This window comes from Barbus barbus (genome assembly GCF_936440315.1).
Source record: "Barbus barbus genome assembly, chromosome: 7".
NCBI lineage: Eukaryota > Metazoa > Chordata > Actinopteri > Cypriniformes > Cyprinidae > Barbus > Barbus barbus.
In genome coordinates this window covers 31190331-31210269 of record NC_136735.1, presented here as the reverse complement: position 1 = coordinate 31210269, position 19939 = coordinate 31190331, and the positions used below count along the sequence as shown (strand labels likewise).

Here is a 19939-nt window from a genome sequence, read left to right as displayed (position 1 = left end):
ATATATTTTTTTCTTTAATGGAATGAACAAACTAAGCATTATATTTATAAAGCATTACTAGAATCTTCGGGACCGTGAAAATGTATATAAAATATTACTTGTGCAGGTGGGATTCTCTTTAATTCAACCTCTGGCACAATTTACTCCAAAGCTTGTGACACAGTTACTATTTTAGGAGGAATGTATCATGCAATAATTCAAAGTTGACATTTACCCTATAAAAATAAATGGATAATTCATCAAGTTTTAAAAATCTCTTTTTTTTTTTTGGCTTGGACAAATTAAATTTCAAATAATATTTGTATAGAAAGATTATTTTGACAAAGACAGTTTGTAGAATGAAAACAATACTTCTAAAGTAGTTTCTTTTTACATGTGCATCTCTTAAAGGCAGCTATGTATGAAGTGTAATTCACATGACAAATTCTGCGGCAGTTTCCTAGATCAAAGGGATGACACATCACACGCCATTCCCCACTACACAGGTATTATTAGACATCATGTCATAGTCCACAAAGCTTAGAGCAAAACACGGTGCTCAGAAGAGCCGTGGGTCTATTGTGGGCGCACACCTCCTAGAAGTTCATAACCACTCACATAACGCGAGTATAGAAACATTTGTTGTCATCTGAATGTGATCAATGTCTGCCTCTGGGCCATGACAGCTGCATGCCCGTATTAGAGCCAGTGTCTGCTGCCAACCGTACAGAAGGCAAGTTGGCCCTGGGAAAGAGACGTGAGAAGCACAAGCCAACAAAGAGAGAGAGAAAAGAACAACTGCAGAGGTGTGAGGGATATGACAGTTTGAAATCATGGCATCCATTAAGAAAGACGGCTATACAGACTTTTACAATAAATCTAAGATGGTGACATCCAGTCTAATAACAGCACATTCGCTTATAAATCCAAGTTTTCAAAATGCAATGTGCAATTTTGACCTTGGTAATATTTTAAAGTAAATCGTGAAAGATTTGTTGTCACATGGGGAACTGTGAACTTTTCTTAGTAAATAAATTCAAAAGACCAGTAATTTTCTATTTTGTATGTTGGTTACAGACACAAAGTTAAAAACTTTGAATCACCTAGTAAATCAGAGTAGCTTTAAAATCATGAGAGTTTCTGTTCATTTTATCTCCCAAATAAATTTACAGTATAGCTCATCCACAATAAATCCAAACTGGCATAGGCTACTGCTTAAAGGACCGCTATAGGTTTTCCAGACAATAACCATGGAAATGTTCAATATTACAAGGAAATGCCCTTCAAAAAATAAACCTACCCAGAGAAATATTTGTAAGTTAAGAAAATAAAAAGTGACAAATAGCTACATATAAATCATTTACAAACTGACATTCAAATACAGTGCCTTGCGAAAGTATTCATACCGTTTTATGTTGCTACCTTATGTTAAACGGCTTTAAATAACTTTTTTCCACATCAATTTACACTCCATACACTATAGTGGTAAAGCAAAAAAAAAAGGTTTTTAACATCTTTGCAAATTTATTAAAAATAAAAAACAAATGATTCCATTGCATAAGTACTCATATCCTGATCTAGAATTTAGCTCAGGAACATTCATATTGCTTGTAGGTGTTACTAGACTTTGAGTGAAGGTAACCTGTGGCAAATTCAATTGAATGGGTATGATTTGGAAAGGCACACACGTCTTAATAAAAGGTCCAACAGCTGATAATGCATATCAGAGCAAAAACCAAGCCCTGGGGTCAAAATAACAGTTTGTAGAGCTCAGAAACAGGTTTGTGTCACGCCACACATCTGGGGAAGAGTTCAGAAAAAAATTCTGCTTCATTGAAGGGTCACAGAAGCATGTAGTCTCTGTTACCCTTAATGGAAGAAGTTTGAAACAACCAGGATTCTTCTTAGAACTAGCTTCCTGGCCAAACTGAGCAATTGATGGAGAAGGGCTTTGGTTAGAGTGATGACAAAGTTTAACAAGGTAGCAACATAAAATGTGAAAAAAAAGTGAAGGGGTATGAATACTTTCGCAAGGCACTGTATTATGCCAACATTTAGAAATGCTAATATTTTGTCAAACAGAAATGGAAAAATGTTATTAATCCTATACATTTATATATACATACATTATATATATGCATAGTTAGGTTTTACTTTTTTAACATTAATGGATTAGTTATCAAAGTTTTTTAAGTCAATGTTCATTTATAAATATTGTACGGTTACATTTTAATCATTTGCATTCATACTACAACTAATGTTAATTTATCTCATTTTAATTGTAAAAACGTATGTGTCATGGTGCACACATGAGGAGGATACAGGCACGAGGAGGTAAACTCAAATAATAGTCTTTAATCAAATCAAATCCAAACAAGGCAGGGCAAGGCTGACACAGACAGGAACACCGGGGAGTAACGAGTAGACCAGACGACACGAAACTGGACAGGCAGGAACTTAAATACACAGGATAATTACAAAACACAGCTGGAACAGAATAAACTAATAATCACACTAAACAAGGACAGGAAACAAACCAAATAAGGACACAAGAGGCGGGAACACATGACACACACGACATAGGACTGACAGTATGTATAGATATTAACATTTACCAAGATTAACAAGTGCGGCAAAATATTTTTGCATTAATAAAAACATATAGAACTTAACTGAAAAGTGTTATCAACTACTCATATCTGGAAGCACTTGAATTAAGCATTTTACAGGGTTTATCAATTTTACTTGTAATTTTAATGTAAAATTTTGCAAAAAATTGTGGGGTTTTGTTTATTTTGTTTTGCACAAAAACAAAACAAAAAACAAGTGTTTGAAGTATTTACATCGGAAGAGATCTAAACTTCTTTAGTAGAAAATTATAGTAGAGAAAGATGCCGGGCTGCACATACCCCTCCCTGCCAGTGGTTAATCTATCCTCCAGAGCCGTGGAGGAGCCGGGTACGAGGCTATTTAGGACACCTGCTAACAGTACGTAAAGCATTTGCATATGGAGTAAATGGGCCCGCACACATCTCGCATCTTGTGTATTACCATCACGTGTGTGAAAGGGTAAAAGATGGATCCACTATGACAGCTGTATATAACAGACTACACTGAGCAGTTCAGAGCGGCCCTTTTCACACCAGAACGCATGCTGCTTACAAACTTGTCGGTGTCTGAATTTTTAACAACCTCCACAAAGCTGTTAAATTTAGGCAGATATTTAAAATGCGGATGCCACGCATGCAAGCACTTTGAGATCAGTTACTCACAGAGGGCCGTATAAAACAGCAGGTGGCAAATCATGAGTGCCATTAATCAAAGCACAGGCATTAGCGTGGTATGTCCGTCTCTCTTGCTCTCTCACTCTGCTGTGCTTTGCTGATCTTTCGGCCTTACATTGACCCCAAAGGTCAGCAGAGGTTATGGGACATCAGCTGCAATGCAAAGACACTAGGCAGCTTCTATCAACAAAAATCTAGTGTTACATGGCACTAAATAAATGTGTATTTAAATGCATCAAGCTCTTCTGTAGTTTATGCTCAAGCTCAAATTAAGCTATGCTATATATGAATATTGTTTTCAACTGTAACTATCAACAAACAGCAGATCTATTATTACAATACTTGTGTGATTGCAGGTGGACAATTTAGCAGGGAGCTCGTCTCATGTCCCTGTATGCATTAGTTGAGTCAGTGGGAATGATGATAAAAGCGTGGAGGGTTTTGAATTTCAGAACTGCTATGCTGAGACTTCACAATTAGGTCATAAGAATGCACCAGGCATGAGAACAGAAATAAAAATGCCCCACTAAAGGAGCTTGAGGAATGAATTCATTACCATTTGTGACGTAGTTTGTCCATAGTTTACATGAGTTTTGACATAGCCTGACAAAATGAACACGCAGGCCGAAGGAAAATTTACAGTCTGAGGGAGTGAACATGTGTCTTTTAAATTATGGTAACAGATAAGAGGCACAGCTAATGGAAAACCAACCCACAAGCTCTGCTCTCAACTGTTTTAATATTGATAATAATAAGCAATGTTTCTTGAGCAGCAAATCAGCATATTAAAATGAGTTCTGAAGGATCATGTGACACTGTAAGCTGGAGTAATGATAAACTTTTCCATCACAGAAATTAATTACATTTTAAAAAATGTTAAAACAGAAAATAGTTATTTTCAGTATTTTTTAATAATTCTTCAAAAACAATTACTGTTTTTACTGTATTTTTGATCTAATAAATGCATCCTGTGTGAGCATGAAAATCCTTATAGAGACTAAAAAAATATGTAAAAATCTTGCTAAACAGTAGTATATAATACATATACCACATATTGGACATTACTGGAGTACGTCTTCATTTCTACAGTAGCCCAAAGATGCCAAAGACTAAAAAGCTAACAAGATATAGGGCGAACACAAATAATGGCAGCAATGCATGGCATGTGTAACCCTGCCTTAGTGGACACCATGACAAAAGTAACGTTCACACATTCACGCTCTTACTCACTTATGCAAGCTTCACCATGATAAAACTAGGCAAGTGGTCCGATCATACAGTATGTGTCCCTGAAGAATAATAATATGCATGCTTGTGGTCATTGAGACATCAGTAATAAAAGCTGATAATGGGCAATGTAAACATAGAATGGAGAAACACTTTCTGATATGAAAAATAAGACATTTATTACAAACACAAAAGATCTTTTTAAACAAACATTTCATTGTCTAAATTCATTATTTCAAATACAGCATAAAGTACCTGGTTTGAAAGGTGAGGGAAAAAGTGGCCATTAAGGAATGAGGGCATTCGTGTTTTTGACTGAAGAAAGAAAGACATGAACATCTTGAATAATATGGGGGTGAGTAATTTATCAGGAAATTTTCATTCTGGAAGTGAACTAATCTTTTAATGCTGGCATTTCTAAACTTCAGAAGGCATAAACACAAAACAGCACCACTATGTTGGTTAGGAGTTTCAGATACTCCAAATTGGTTCAAGTGGAAACTGACGCAAACCTGTTTTGGTACCTGGACTGCAAGCCAAGAGAATGTGTCGAGGAGCAGAAGCAAGATCAGTATTACTCTTCGCTGACCTGGATCTGGACCCTGCTTCTTCCCTGAACAGTAACCACAGCAGTGAGACCTCCAAGACATATTTACATCTTCTCAAAAGTGAGTTCTTGTCCACATGTTTGACACACTTTCCTGTAGAGATCATCTTCTTCGTCTAGCAGCTCCTCAGGGCCATAAACATGCTGATGAACGCTAGTATCTTTCTTAAACATACTGCTCCTGACTGCCCTCCTCAACTCTGAAAGCCAGATGAAGATGGAGAGCAATGCATAAAAACACACTGTGACCAAATGTAGCCAGTCTCAACCTATTCTTTTTTTTTAAGTTTTCATTCATTCTTTTTTTGTCTAGTCAGTACGTTACTTTAAATAGATTTTTTTTCTCTGATTACTATTCATTTCTCTAAACGTACAGCCTTTTTAAGTGTAATAATATTTTAGTGTATATTTAAAATCAGTCAAAAGGGTAACTACAGTAGACTTTTCAAATTTCATACCTTTAACCTTTTTATTAAAGCGTTTCTGCTTTTGCACCTCCCTGTTCTCCTCTCTGCTCTGCTTGGCCTCCTCCAGAGCCTCCTCACTGCCCCACACCTCCAGAGAGCGCTTTACCACCTTAAAGTTCATAAAAATATGGTATACAGTATTTATGCACAAGTAAAACCTAACAACAAACTATGCAACTTACATTCAGTTTTACATTTAAAAAAAAAAAAAGATGTTAAAAAATTATTACTATACACATTTAAGACTTTAAGATTGTTTGAATCTTGAAAAAAATAAAATAAAAATCACAAGAATATTAAGCAGCACTAATAATAAGAAGAAATATTTCTTGAGCTGTGAATCAGCATATTAGAATGATTTCTGAAGGATCATGTGACACTGAAGACTGGAGTGATGATGCTGAAAATTCAGCTTTGCCGTCACAGGAATAAATTACATTTACAATTACATTATTATACTGTTTTATGATAATTGTTCAAAAAAATGTACACAAGGCCAAAAAAATCTTTGGATGATAAAACAAAGAAATAAACCAAAATCCATTCATATTAGCTATTGTTTTAACTAATGTAAATGTAAAAAAAAAAACTTGTTGTGAAGTGTGTGCATAATGTTATAATCAGTTTGACACTCTAAAGATTAGATGTCATTTCCTTCTGGTTTAACTATAAGTGTGTTTTGTACAGTTTGAGACTAAAAATGCAGATGTGGAGTCATATGAGTGGTAGGGAACATGTTAGTAAAAAAAATATTTTTTTATTTCATGCAGCTAGTGGTGCAGAAATGATACACCTCAGCATTATGGTTTGTACTTTGATGGTGTTACAGCTTTTTATTTATTTATCCTTAGCATGGATTTTATTTTAATATGTGTTAAACCTACCTGTGTCTTTAAGTAGAGTTTCATGTCTCCCCAGCGTGGATTGTGAGGATTTTTCCTCAGAATAAATCGCAGCAGTGGCTCCCTCTTATCCAGATCACAATCCTTCAGGAGGAAATTCTGTTTGGCTTCTGTGCGAGATATTAGCTTGTGCTTCACTTCGTTGTCTCTATGCAAACATATGCAATTATAAAATGAAATACGCATTCACATTACAGTGCTTGTTATGAGCAAATGTTGAACTGCAGGTGCACAGGAAACACAACGAAGTACTGAAACTGGTATACTGAGATAAATACAGTAATAACAGCTTCAGCCAGTAAACTCTGTGACACTAATGTTAAGGTATGTTTTAACCACTATAAATGGATGCCATACCTGCATTTATCACACACAGATAGATCAAAACTGTTGCTGAGATAAGAGTCCATAAATGGTTTTAGACACTCTTCACACATTAGATAATCAGGCTCCATCACTGGGGCTGAAATATATAAATTTTTTAACTTCAGTTAAAAACAAATGGAAAAGCATGCATGTGTTGGTTAGTGATGCCATTTTTGATTACCTGGTTGCTCAACCACTCTCTTTTCCTGCTGCTCATCCTCTGTTGTCTCCTCCTCAATAAAGAAGCCTGCACCCGAGTCTATAATTTTTGCCACTTTAGCACATGTAGCTCCTGAGGAAAGACAAATTATTGTACACCCTTCATGATAAAGTGAAATTCGTGCAAATTCATACACATGGCGAACCTTCTGGAGCTGAGGATGGTCTATTTGCAAGCCTGGCTTGCCTGAGCATCAATGCCCGTTGTCTATTCCGTTCAATTTTGGCCAACATGTGCGGTGTTAAGGTCACGCTGGAATCATCTGAAGAGACTGCAGCATCCGGAGGTGCATCTTCAGAATGACTGGCTCCTGGCACGTCCATGATCAGTCTGTATAAGTACAACACCAGTTTGAACACATTTAGTGATTCATTTGTTTCACAATAATAATCAGTAAGCAAAATTACAAATCAAATTGTATATATTATGAATCTACTGTGATAATAATAATAAATGTATACAGCACAAACTACAGTTTGTTAGCATAACATCACCCTGCTGTAAGTTTAGGAATAGTGACCAAAAATAAAAACCACAATCCATAAGATCAATATGAATGAAAAAATACATTCATAAAATATAACACATCAGAAATGCACAATGGAAACATGCACATAGCATAAACTGAAGTTGGTTACTGTGATCCATAAAATCAACGTGAAACAATCACTGAATAAATGCATAAAATATTAGATAGATTCCTAATAAAATGTAATATATTTTAAATTTACAGTGGTAATAATGACATATACACAGCATAAACTAGTTGGTTAAGTTACTATAATACATAAAGCAAAGAGCGTTGTCATACCGGAAACTTTATTTTCTGTTTTTACAGCTGGTAAATTAATTAAAATACATCTTGAAAAGACCAGTCCAGTGTATCAGCTTTATGTTTCCGAGCGTGTTGTGAAGTCCTTCTCTTCTTCGGATATTTTGCATCAAAAGACCATCATCGCCATCTACTGGTTCATAATCATAGCGGTTGAGCGCAGTCATAGCAACCGAATGCTCTCATTTGAAGAGTTAGCAGCATCTGGTGTCCACGCAGGGTTATACTTGTTATTATTTTTATACACTTATTAGAAATTAAAGAGCTAACAATATTTATATTTTAAGCCTAAACGGAAAAAGTAGGCTACACATTTGCACACATATAATTCGATGCATGTTATGATTCAATTTCTTTAAGCATTTCGATCAATCTTTCAGAAAGGATGAAGAAAAATCATTTAAAAACAGTTACTCATCCAAGCTGGCAAATCACTGATTTTCAAGAAATTGACCAGGGCAGTCTAGAGTTGAAAAGAAAATACGACCTTCCAGCTATATCTGCTCAGGTAAGACCATGTTGTCACAGTTTGTTGTTATTGTTTTGAATTTTTGTGAAGGAAACGTATAATTACTTTTTAAATATGTGTGAAAAGTAGCTACTGGCTTTTAATTAGCAATACATTAATAAGCAAAGGTCGCTGTCAATCATAACACAACAAATGCTCTGCTAGAAAACTGTAAATAATTATCTGGGGCCGGTTGCATAAACTGTTTAGACTAGTCTTAAAAAGTTGGTGATCTAATTTGTTTCCTCAATAACTTTTTTAATGTTTTTTATTTGTATTGAAGAAGTAAGACTGGTTAGCCCTTGTCAGCTGCTAGTTCTTAAGACAGCCTGGTGGCTAATGTTATGCAAGATTATACAGCTCTGAACTGTCTAATAACGCTTCTAATTTATGGATTTTCCCGCATGTTTGATGCTTTAGAGCTGGAGAAACATTCAATAAATTGGCTACATCATTTTATTTACATTTTATACACAAATAATATTTTATTATTCAAATCTTTATCTATCTATCTATCTATCTATCTATCTATCTATCTATCTATCTATCTATCTATCTATCTATCTATCTATCTATCTATAATATATCTGTTCTATGCCATTGTCTGCTTAGGTGTCAGCTCAAAAAACTTCGCACCTGGAAACTCCCCATGGAGATTCATCTTTTCAGACATTCATGGCATTCAAAACAGCCACACAACCTCAGCTTCCAGCGCCATGGCTTATGTTTGACCCGCTCCAAATGATACCCAACAAGTAAGTTCAATCCCATCATGTAGAAAAGCACATGCAAGAGCTGACCTGCAAACAAAAATATACATTTCTCCATTTTCAGATTTCGCAATATTGTCAAGAGGACCCTCAAAGACAAGCATATTTCTAAATCAAAACTTGCCCATATGTTTGAGCTAACTGTTGAGTGGATAAGAACAGTGTCCATGGATGTGGTTCTTCCGGCTCTAGTTCTCTGTCTGCGAGAAGAGGAGAGCATGATTTTGGAAGCTAAAACGAGAGCTGAAGAGTGGGAGAAACTAAACATTAATGTGCCCTACAATAGTAACTGCGCTCACTGTGTCGGCCACATCGCTTCCACTGACAGGACGAGCAATGGTGCTCACATCTCAGGTGTTGAGAGTGAAGAGGCCACCATCATTGGCGTGATTGTTTTTGCACGAGTGATGGATTTCTTGCACTGCAAATATCCATTAAACATGTCCGAAAGACGCTTTCTGGAAACTCTTGAGCTGCCAGACAGCTTAGCATCTTTAGACTGCTGCCTCAAGCAAGAGTTAATCCATATGTTTAATAAAGATCTCATCAACTGCGTTTACCAGGAGCTCTTGACTAATGACATGGGCAAGACATTCCCTGTCGATTACCTGTGCTTGGAGCTTTTGCATCAAATGTTCACTGAAATACCTGCGCGCTGGGAATTCTTCATGAGTGTGCTTCAACACTTCTGTCGGCGGGCAGCAGAGAACCATCTGAAGCTGTTCTTGAAATTGCCACGCACACCACATGAAGATCGCATGGAGATGAACTGGCACTCCGTTGTCCTCAGGACCATGACAGAAGCTGAGAGAAAAACTCTGAACATCCTCAGCAAAATAGTGACTGATATGATAATGAAAATGGTGGATCAAGCCACTGAAAATCCTTTGCGGGCTGCTGAGATAGTCAGGCAAGGTACAGTACATGCTGTTTTCATTCACTTGATGTATAGTGTGTAAAGTATTCACCCCTAGTAACTTATCTGAGAGGTCACTATGGTGCCTGTAGAGACACTAATACCATAAATGGATCAAACTGGATATAATTAAATGCTAAAAATGTTAGATAACATAAAAAAACAATACATGTGCATTTCATTTAATAAACTTGTATTTTATTTTTTGATACAATAACAGTATTATATTTTATATTTTGAATACAACAACATCATTCTTATTTCAGTTTTTTAATACAACAGCAATATTTTTTATTTTATTTTATAGACAAGCAATATATTTTTCATTTTATTTTATAATACAAAAGTATTTTTATTTTTTATTAGTAATTTTATTTAATTTAACGAAGCAAAAAATTATTTTTTGATACAACAGCAATATTTTTTATTTTATTTTATAGACAAGCAATATATTTTTCATTTTATTTTATAATACAAAAGTATTTTTATTTTTTATTAGTAATTTTATTTTATTTAACTAAGCAAAAAAATATTTTTTTGATACAACAGCAATATTTTTATTTTATTTTGTGATACAAAAACAATATTATTTTTATTTTATTAATCTATCATATCTATCTGTTTTTGCCACTTTGCCTTATTCCTGGAAAATCCCCATGATTTCGGTCTTCATAATTCATGTCAATTAAAACTCAGCCACTCAGCTATAGTACAGCTATACAGCTTGCAGTGCCTTTTTGTACACATTCCAAAGTAGATTATGAATTTAAAAAAAAATGTTTGCTAATTCATGTTGTTCTTTTAGGAAAGAAATCAGGTGCACAATCTACAGAAGAGTCAGAATTTTTGGGAAGCAAAACTCCAAAGCCTAATATAATCCCTGAGAATGAGGCTCTTGGACCAAGTTCTGGAATAAAATGGGAGGATCTTGATTCAGAGGAGGAACTGGAGCTTGAGGATGTCGTTTCTAAATGCTTTGAGGAGCTGTATGAAAAAAAAATGAACAGTGAAACTCCAAAGCCTTATATAGTCCCTGAGAATGAGCTGTTCACACCAAGACCTGGAATAAAGAAAAAGACCTTCGATTCAGAACAGAAGATGGAGCTTGACGATATACTTGATGAAGCTCCATTTAAAAGAAACAGCCAGTCAGGAACAGAAAAAGAAGAAATAACTGAAGCTTCTCAAGCTTTAACTTATCTGCCATATCATCTTGTAGAAAGTGTTGTTAATGGACTGCTTGCAAAATTCGAAGTTACTGACATTTTTGGCATTTATCTTTCTGATGCTCTTGTATCTAGTCTAGTAAAGGGACTAGCAAACCTGGCAGGAATTAATGTTGATACCTGCAGTCTTAGAAATAAGTGTTTTCCTGATGAGAATGATATTGTTTTACAAATAGTAAATGAAGCTCATGGTATCCTGGCACATAAGAACTACTTGAAGTCAGTATGGCATGAAAACGAAATAGCTGTAAGCTATCTGACAGCTATCCTATCTGCAGTTATCCTCGACTACACACTGGTGCGTCCGATTAGCTTGAGCAGCGAAAGCTTTACCTTAATGAGATGGAAGGCTGGGTCCTGCACACCTATAATTAATAATCAGTTTTCTGTTGACAAAGAGCTGATGCAGAATGATGTTGATTCATCTCTCTGCAACGCCGCTCGAGCTAGCGTCCATGAAATGAGCTTCAAGGATTGTGACCAAGAAGAAACAGATGAAGACCTGAGACCAGACTGCGATAAATCTCTCGGTCCAGCTCTCAGAGATTTTGCATTCAAATTAAAGAGAGGTATTCAAGCCTCCCTTTCCAAACTCTTCTTTTTCAAAAGCAAGGCTAGTCAGCGAGTTGGCCCATGTCCTTGAGAGGGAAAAAAATAATTTTTTTTTTTTTTTTTACCTAAGAAACTTCAAATAAAAAAACATGAATCTGCCTTTAATCTACTGTACAGAGATCTGCATGTTTAGGAGGACAATGCAATGTAATCACACTAATAAAGATTTATACAGCTGTTTTTATTCCATCATTGCAACTTATTAAATACATACTAAATTAAATATATATACAGATATTTCATTTATTTTAATTTCACTTTCTTTGAACTTTTTTATTGTTATATTTAATATTAATAATAACTAAATATATATGGGTCATTCTGTGTCAAAATCAACCAAATTTTAAAAAACTTTATTAGATTGTCTATACCAGAATGAAGCCAAAACTGAATGTGATGGACCCCAACCCCCCGCCAAGAAATCATTTTTATTTGGAATATTATTATTGAATATAGACGGTTTCAGCGAAATGTATGTTAAACACATCACCCATCACTTTAACTGTGTTTGTAGCCGGAGCCACTAACCAGACCGATAAACATATATAATTTATGTATCTATGTACTTATGTCCAGTAGGTGGCGGAGATGCACCCCGAGTTATTTTGCCAAACAACAGTAGAAGAAGAACTTCGCTCATTTATCAACAAGAAGCCGGTGCCTTCGCAGACGTGTACTTGATTTGTTAGTACTTATTTATTATTAACCGTTTAGATTAGTAATAACAACCTTATTATAACAGATCTATTTAATCATGTGGGTTCTCTTTTTGGAAACGTGACTAAAACAAATACTTTACCGAGTTATCCTGAGAAGTAGGATTTGTTGAACTATGCCCTGTCGTGTCATCTGCGTTACACTGCTGCTCTCTGTTGGATTACTGATTCATGAGATTAAAGCCGATGAGTTTACTGAAGAAATTAAGCCTCCTGACTGGAGAAAGACCCTAAAATCCATCCGGAACGGGCTTCACGAAATAGACAAATACCTTAACATGGCTTTAGACCTGATCGGGGGTTCAGACGGACGCTGTATCTTTAAGTGCAATGAAGGTAGGCCAGTTTAAACATAAGAACTTCTTCTATAATCAAGTGTACACCCTCCTCATCATTTTGTGTAATTGTTTATGGGATTTGGCTCTTTAAAGGGTACACACCAGTTCCTCGTCCCAACTACAAATCACCTCCACCCAACGGATGCGGCTCCCCACTGTTTGGATTTCAGGTGAAGAGAAACAAGCTTTTACTCATATTGCTGAATTGTGGATTTCACTAACATGTATTGGGAGAATTAATTGATTGCTTCTCTTTTAATACTCTCTCTGCCTCTGACTTGTGTTGTGTTTGACTGCAGTTTGATATTGGGATCCCATCAATGACCAGATGCTGTAATAAGCACGATCTATGCTATGATACCTGTGGGAGAGATAAAACTGACTGTGATGAGCAGTTCCAGGTCTGTCTGGAGTCCATCTGTAGTCATCTACAAATGACACTGGGTTTGTCCCAAAGTGTTCAAGGTAAGGTAAAACCCAATTTCATTTATTAAACTGAAACGGTGTATTTTTTTTTTTAACTTGACTGTCTTGTTAATGTGTAAATATTCTAATTAATAATTTGCATATCCTACTGTATTTCTTGTACATTTTGCTGAGATATTTGATTTCACAGCCTGTGAATCAGCAGTGACTTTGCTCTTTGATGCTGTGATGCACTTGGGATGTAAGCCATACCTGGATAGCCAAAGATCATCCTGCATTTGTCACTATGAGGAGAAGGATGATCTGTGAACAGCTAATATGTTTATGTTGAGGTTTGATTGTTTTGTTATTGTCTCAGGGTACTGCAAGATGCAATACAATTTGTTTCTTCACTTTGTATGCGTTCATTGCAATGTCATGGCTAACTGTGTATTTTGTAATTACAGAAAAAGTTAAATTATTTAATATGATTTTCAATATACATACTGATGTACCTTATATATATGCTACATTTAATATATAAACACACTTAATATGTATAATATATACATATATATATATATAAATTTGAAAAGATTAATAAAATATCTTTACATGGCATTAAGTGATTTGTGAAACCTTGATGAGCCAATAATCTGAATCAGCAGACATATGTGGAGTCAAACTTCAAAAGATCTGTACACAACTGTTAACCTACAAATGTCACCCTGACTTCATTATTATTATAGAACTAGGAACGGCAAAGAATAGTCACAGCAAGAAGCGCTTTAGATCAGAATTTTAATATAAAAAGCAATGAATGAGAACTAGAGTGAGCCAATAGACACTTTATGCCTTAACGAATGAATTTGCATGTTTTCACTACAGTCAGTGGCCTAAGAACTTTATCACAGTATGTCCAATAATCTCTCACACTCGCCAAAAAAAACATGATTTTTACATACTTTTCTCTTTTTTATTAAGAAAAAAATCTACATGAAATTCCATTTGCAACCCTTTGTACTTTCAAATTTCTGCATTAAGCAATTTTATTCACTCGGAATTTATTAGATTGTCTTTACCAGAATGGAGCCAGAACTGAATCCGATGACATTTTTTCTTAAGAAATAATTTATTTGATGTATCATTGCAGAAAAAGGCCAGGAACTTGAATTAAGAAAGTAAATAGGGTCCATTTTTATTCAATGTTGACTTCAATTATTTACAGAAACATATTTATATAGAAAATAAAGTCCTTTAGAATTTAAAACATTTAAATAACAGTTTCTTTTGGGAAGAAACTACATTAAACACTTAATAAACAGTAGGATCCGTTGTATTTGAATGTTGTTGTTTTTTAAACCCATAGTGAAGTCCAGAATGAAAGAAGGCAGGTTTTCAGAGCACAGCAACAAACCAATCAAAGCAGTAATATGCTACATCTAGTTTAGCAAAGTCTGGGCAATAAATGAACAGTAGTATGAATAAGAAGTTGTAATTCTTTGTAATACGTCTGTTGATCATGTCCAATTTGAGAACTGGGGTTGTTCAATCATCTTATTTTAGTGCCTCCAAAACCTGCACCGGAAAACACTGTAAATAGATCTCATCTCCAAAACGCACATCTAATTTATTTCTGATAGCTTACTCATGGCATTATGGAGCCCAGTGCACAGTGACATTATAGGAGAGAAATGTGCTTTGAAATAAACACAAAAGCACATCTGACTATAACTAAATTTGTTGTAGTTTACCTGAGGCGGTCCGTGTTCCTGAGCTTGTTTTTGGTGCTGGAGAAGGTCGGTTGGTGTAAGACGGTCCAGCGAAGCCCATGGGTGGCTGCCGTCTAATATCAACATAAAAGTCAGGTGAAGACTGAACTAAAAATTACTGCATTTAGATATTTCAATTAATGCTGTTAGCAGATCATTTTTTACCAAAAAGGCTAAAACTATTATGATTACCAACAACATTTGCAAATAGTCACAAAACCAACGCTGTGTATTTATTGATGTGTGGTGAGTTGTGTATACTGTAGTAGAGAGACTATGAAGGATCAATAATGACAAGTTATATTTATTTTGGAAATGATGGAAGCCTGTATTGGAGCACTTGAGAATGTGTTCATTACTGGTCTTATGCACTGTCTCTCATTTTTTGTAATTTTTTCCCCTTCATGTCTTCATGAATGTAACCACTGTGATCTTTTGACTTGACTACCCTTCTAGTAGTTTACATATCAGGGATATTAATATTTGACATATTTTACATTATTCTGTTTCCACTTATTTATCTTTGGACCTCACATCTGTTGAAATGTATGCCTTGTCAGAAAACTAAATAAAGTTTATAAAAAATAAATAATTATATATATATATATATATATATATATATATATATATATATATATATATATATATATATATATATATATATATATATATATATATATATATATATATATATATATATATAGCCTTGATACAAACAAGTGTTTGCTATAAGTCAATTTTATGAGAATATGTTGCTTGCTTACCTCTGATTCCCAAACAAATATCCCAGAATTCCACCTGTGCCCATTCCAGTCCAGAATCCACCCCCGCCACGTCCACCAGTGTTTCCACCAGTCCAAGAACTCTGAGGCCTGGTGTACTCATCAGAAAAGCCGTACCCAGGCCTTGAGCTTGAGTGGTCTGCTGAGAGAACCCACAAAAAAGGAAATATTACACACGCCCTATAAATAAAATCACTCACCCTCGTGTTGTTCCAACCTGTATTACTTTCTTAATTCTGTGGAACATGGAACAAAGAATGTTGGTAACCAAACAGTTTTGGTTCCCATTGACTTGCATTATATTTTTTACCATACAATGCAAGTCAATTGGAAGTGAAACTGTTACCAGCACTTTCCCAAATGCAATCTGCGTTTCACAGAAACAAGACAGTCATTCAGGTTTGGAATGACATGATGGTGAGCAACTTTAATCTTTGGGTAAGAGATCCCTTTTAGTCTATAATAACAGAGAATGTAATCATATTAAAAATGACAGATAGATAGAGATTGATTGATTGATTACCCGAGTAATAACCTGGTTTGAATCCAGGCGGCGGTGGCTCCGTACCCTGGCTGTTATCCCATGTCCCGCTGTATCCCTGGGATCCATCTCCACTGTAACCTTGGTGACCGTGAGTAGGACTGCACAGAAACATCTTGTACACAGCATATGCCACCAACAAAAGGAAAGCTACCACTATAAGCCCACCCACTCCATCACCAGACGGGCCATTCTGGAAGGGATACTGGCCGTTAGACTGCTGATAATGGCCTCCGCTCTGCTGCTGCTTATGATTGGAAAAGCCTTGGAAGAAGTTTGAAGCAAAGTCTGAGAAGCCCGAAAAGCCGTGCGTCTGCTGCTGCCTCCCTTCTGCCGTGAGCTCCAGCGTGTACTCCAGACCGCAGGAGCCTCTCAGCACATACGCATCATTGGGACTGTTATAGCCCTCACAGGAGACCTCCACACGCCCAAACCTGTACGTGTTGTCCATGTCAGCCTTGCATTCCCACTATAAGAAGAGAGAGCGTAATACTATTAATAGTGTAGAGACATATTGTATGCAAGAGGCAGTTTTGGAGTCTTACCTGTGTGTCTATGCCATCTGATCCTCTGTTGTAACACTGGACCACCTCAGGAACGAATGATCCACAGCCAGCCGATCCTCCGACACACTGCAGCTGTGGAACAGGACTGGAGCGCCGTGCAGTGGTGTGGCGTCCTCTGTGGAGCGTGAGCACCTGAACATCACGCAGTAACACGGCCTCTGTTGCAGGAAAGAAAAGATTTCATTATTATGCCTACTTATCTAACCACACCCCCAAAACATCTGGTATCACACAAAAGCATCAGATGATCTTTTTACTTCTATTTCATTTATATTATACCTAAATATATATATATATATATATATATATATATATATATATATATATATATATATATATATATATATATATATATTTAATATTTAATTTTCCTTCTGGTTCATATTACTTACTGCATATTTTATTGTAATTTTATTAAAATATATTTATATTATCATTTTGGCAACACACGCAACTTTGTATGACAAATAGAAGCACCAACTCTCCTTTTTAAGATACATTAATTGCAAACATATACATAATTTATATTGTTCCCCTTTCTTCATATTATTATTATAAAGAAAATGTCAAAACGCATATTTATATTATCATATTGGCCCCAAAATCACATAAAAGCACCAACTGTATATTACAAAACGTTACATATTTAATGTATATTTTTTCTTCTCTTAGTATTTTATATATATATATATATATATATATATATATATATATATATATATATATATATATATATATATATATTAACATAAAATATCACGATTAATATTTTTCTTATAAAGTGGGACCCATAAAAGTAATATTAGTAAAATATTATCACAGGTCTCAACATCAACTAAAGCTGCACATTTAGAGTGAAACTTCAATGCAAATCCTGTGTAAAGTAGATCTAATGCGCACTTATTTTCCTCAGACGGCCGGCCAATCTATCTTCTGATATCCTTGATTTGATTATGATTGTTTATTTCTCTGTAAGGTCCATATAAAATATATTTTACCATCATTCCAGCAGCTGATGTGAGGTATAATCAACAGCAAGAAGTGCGGAAACAAAACTCCGGAAACAAAGCTCCTCATTTCTCCCGTTATGATGGAAAATCTCTTCTTTATCCTTCAGTAAATTGGATTGAAATGCCTCACTGTAAACCAGTACGTGGCTTTCACCAATAAGTGAAAATAAAGTCTGATGCAAACAAATGTAACTGACAGTTCAATGCAACATCATTCTTATCACGTCACTTCCGCTTCCGTGTTTCTGGAGTTATTATCGTCATCTACCGACAGGTGCTTTGAATTACATAACATTGTCCTCCAGTAATAAAGAGATGTGGTTTAGAAAATGCCAAATTGTTCAAAATGTAAATAACTATATCATGTATCTTTATTTAATAGCATATAATATAAAATGATGTAATATCTGATGTGATAATTATTGTTTAATCGCAAAACAAAGTCAAGACAGTATTAAATGAGCTATCCTAATACTAAAAAGCCAAAATTTCAGCTAAGCGTATGAAGTGGAATTACAATTGAACACGCAAGTATATGACTTTACATCAGTTATGATTGTTTTAATGGCCCTGTAAGCTTAAACCTGCTTTTGTATTCATAGATTTACATTAAAGACTGTATTACCATCTCAAAGTTCTCAAATTTAAGTGATAGTTTTCCCTTTTTCATCTAATGTAATATTAATAATAAATCATACTGTATTTATGTTATCATATTGACCACACCCCTCAACAATTTTGCATCATATAATCACAAAGATCTAAAGACAAAATATTAATTTCTCACTTATTTACATCACAAAGTTTAGGCATTTAAGCACCCCCCCCCCCCCCCCCCCCCCCCACACACACACACAAATACTTGAAGTAATACTGCTTTAGTGTAAGTTTAGAAATATTTTTTTTGTGTCCATCACTCATGTAAATACACAGGAATTATGAATGATAGATACATATTTAGCTAAGAATAACGGGTGCTCCATTCCTTTAGTACTTTCACTTCCAAATTTCATTCCATCATCCGAAATGATTTAAGACAGGAATGAGAGATACAGGCAGGGAGGAATGATCAGTAAAGAGTTCTGCAAAGTGCACTGAACTCTCTCACACATCTACTCACATTAACACCAGCTGGCAGCTCTGATAACAGTGGAGTCTGTAAAAGTTCAATAGTCTAGACAGATGATGATGATGATGATGATGATGAAGACACCCTACAGCTCAAGAAATGACAGCTTTTGCTGTAACTGATTGTGAAAAGAGAGCGATAACTGGTTCTCCTCTATAAGCAGAGAATGTCTTGCACTATTCATTGCATTTCTCCAAACGAATCGTGCCAAATTATACACAGCTCCAGAGAACAAACATATCAAATATTGCATTTACAAATAACAATTAATGTGGTTACTTATATTCAATAGTACAACAAGCACTCCAAATCTTTGAGTTGGATACTGATTATTTGCAGTTTTACACTTTAAAAAAAATATTGGGCCTAAATGAAGATTTATGCATTGACATTGCATATAAAAATTCCATCCATTTGGATTACAGAGTTTTAACATAAACTAATGAACTTAATGTAATGCATATTTGTCATTTGTTATTATTAAATGTTTGCTTCTATTTGACTTTAAATAATTTTCAAAATGCATTTACTTAAATTCAATTTAAATATGATTGCTATGAAACAAGCAATATTCAGTTAGTTAAAATACATGAGATCGAAACAAATTAGATTGATAAATATATAAACCTGGTTATTGTGTGTTTGTACTATTACAGAAATCTTACGTATGAATGACAAATATGCATCATTGTGATAGTATTATAATGTTTTTAATATTTTGAATGAGTTATTTTAGTATTTTCCATTTTAATTTAATTTTTAAT

At 35.0% G+C, this 19939-nt stretch overlaps 4 protein-coding genes across 8 annotated transcripts; 2 read left to right on the top strand and 2 right to left on the bottom strand.

The window, feature by feature from the left end:
• Window positions 1-4646: 4646 nt before the first annotated feature.
• LOC306872790 (DNA repair protein complementing XP-A cells homolog) lies at window positions 4647-7995 on the bottom strand. The gene is made up of 7 exons (XM_079421630.1): window positions 7864-7995; window positions 7198-7382; window positions 7014-7124; window positions 6824-6929; window positions 6449-6614; window positions 5556-5673; window positions 4647-5297 (listed from the first exon to the last, which is right to left on the bottom strand). The coding sequence occupies exons 2-7, from the start codon at window positions 7373-7375 to the stop codon at window positions 5143-5145; spliced, it is 834 nt and encodes a 277-aa protein (XP_079277756.1). The 5' UTR covers window positions 7376-7382; window positions 7864-7995; the 3' UTR covers window positions 4647-5142.
• A 35-nt stretch (window positions 7996-8030) lies between these two features.
• Window positions 8031-12090, top strand: LOC306872116 (uncharacterized protein). 2 transcript variants are annotated; one of them, XM_079420520.1, is made up of 5 exons: window positions 8031-8104; window positions 8265-8392; window positions 9005-9147; window positions 9227-10077; window positions 10884-12090. In XM_079420520.1, exons 2-5 carry the CDS (start codon window positions 8270-8272, stop codon window positions 11945-11947), a joined length of 2181 nt encoding a protein of 726 aa, XP_079276646.1. In that variant the 5' UTR covers window positions 8031-8104; window positions 8265-8269; the 3' UTR covers window positions 11948-12090. The 2 variants fall into 2 exon arrangements, with proteins under 2 accessions (XP_079276646.1, XP_079276645.1); XM_079420519.1 differs by having other exon boundaries at window positions 8050-8185.
• A 446-nt stretch (window positions 12091-12536) lies between these two features.
• Window positions 12537-13843, top strand: LOC306872788 (group XIIA secretory phospholipase A2-like). Of its 2 annotated transcripts, none has more exons than XM_079421627.1 (4): window positions 12537-12968; window positions 13064-13140; window positions 13270-13435; window positions 13587-13843. In XM_079421627.1, the coding sequence occupies exons 1-4, from the start codon at window positions 12749-12751 to the stop codon at window positions 13703-13705; spliced, it is 582 nt and encodes a 193-aa protein (XP_079277753.1). In that variant the 5' UTR covers window positions 12537-12748; the 3' UTR covers window positions 13706-13843. The 2 variants fall into 2 exon arrangements, with proteins under 2 accessions (XP_079277753.1, XP_079277754.1); XM_079421628.1 differs by having other exon boundaries at window positions 12600-12968; window positions 13270-13440; window positions 13587-13736.
• A 207-nt stretch (window positions 13844-14050) lies between these two features.
• Window positions 14051-19437, bottom strand: LOC306872787 (store-operated calcium entry-associated regulatory factor-like). 3 transcript variants are annotated; one of them, XM_079421624.1, is made up of 6 exons: window positions 18035-19437; window positions 17016-17194; window positions 16453-16939; window positions 15912-16071; window positions 15130-15221; window positions 14051-14953 (listed from the first exon to the last, which is right to left on the bottom strand). In XM_079421624.1, the coding sequence occupies exons 1-6, from the start codon at window positions 18111-18113 to the stop codon at window positions 14928-14930; spliced, it is 1023 nt and encodes a 340-aa protein (XP_079277750.1). In that variant the 5' UTR covers window positions 18114-19437; the 3' UTR covers window positions 14051-14927. The 3 variants fall into 3 exon arrangements, with proteins under 3 accessions (XP_079277750.1, XP_079277751.1, XP_079277752.1); XM_079421625.1 differs by having other exon boundaries at window positions 14159-14953; window positions 15912-16068; XM_079421626.1 differs by having other exon boundaries at window positions 14159-14953; window positions 15912-16068; window positions 16465-16939.
• Window positions 19438-19939: the final 502 nt, after the last annotated feature.

What these genes read in the sequence shown, in the direction of transcription:
- LOC306872790 (XM_079421630.1), bottom strand. Translation starts at nt 7,375, where the DNA reads ATGGACGTGCCAGGAGCCAGTCATTCTGAAGATGCACCTCCGGATGCT. An exon ending in ACCATCCTCAGCTCCAGAAG is followed by an intron (nt 7,125 to 7,197) that starts GTTCGCCATGTG and finishes GTCTTTCCTCAG; the next exon opens with GAGCTACATGTGCTAAAGTG. An exon ending in GAGAGTGGTTGAGCAACCAG is followed by an intron (nt 6,930 to 7,013) that starts GTAATCAAAAAT and finishes TATATATTTCAG; the next exon opens with CCCCAGTGATGGAGCCTGAT.
- LOC306872116 (XM_079420520.1), top strand. Translation starts at nt 8,270, where the DNA reads ATGAAGAAAAATCATTTAAAAACAGTTACTCATCCAAGCTGGCAAATC. An exon ending in TTCCAGCTATATCTGCTCAG is followed by an intron (nt 8,393 to 9,004) that starts GTAAGACCATGT and finishes TTGTCTGCTTAG; the next exon opens with GTGTCAGCTCAAAAAACTTC. An exon ending in CTCCAAATGATACCCAACAA is followed by an intron (nt 9,148 to 9,226) that starts GTAAGTTCAATC and finishes CTCCATTTTCAG; the next exon opens with ATTTCGCAATATTGTCAAGA.
- LOC306872788 (XM_079421627.1), top strand. Translation starts at nt 12,749, where the DNA reads ATGCCCTGTCGTGTCATCTGCGTTACACTGCTGCTCTCTGTTGGATTA. An exon ending in TATCTTTAAGTGCAATGAAG is followed by an intron (nt 12,969 to 13,063) that starts GTAGGCCAGTTT and finishes GGCTCTTTAAAG; the next exon opens with GGTACACACCAGTTCCTCGT. An exon ending in TTTGTCCCAAAGTGTTCAAG is followed by an intron (nt 13,436 to 13,586) that starts GTAAGGTAAAAC and finishes TTGATTTCACAG; the next exon opens with CCTGTGAATCAGCAGTGACT.
- LOC306872787 (XM_079421624.1), bottom strand. Translation starts at nt 18,113, where the DNA reads ATGAGGAGCTTTGTTTCCGGAGTTTTGTTTCCGCACTTCTTGCTGTTG. An exon ending in CATCAGCTGCTGGAATGATG is followed by an intron (nt 17,195 to 18,034) that starts GTAAAATATATT and finishes TTCCTGCAACAG; the next exon opens with AGGCCGTGTTACTGCGTGAT. An exon ending in AGGAACACGGACCGCCTCAG is followed by an intron (nt 14,954 to 15,129) that starts GTAAACTACAAC and finishes TTTCCGGTGCAG; the next exon opens with GTTTTGGAGGCACTAAAATA.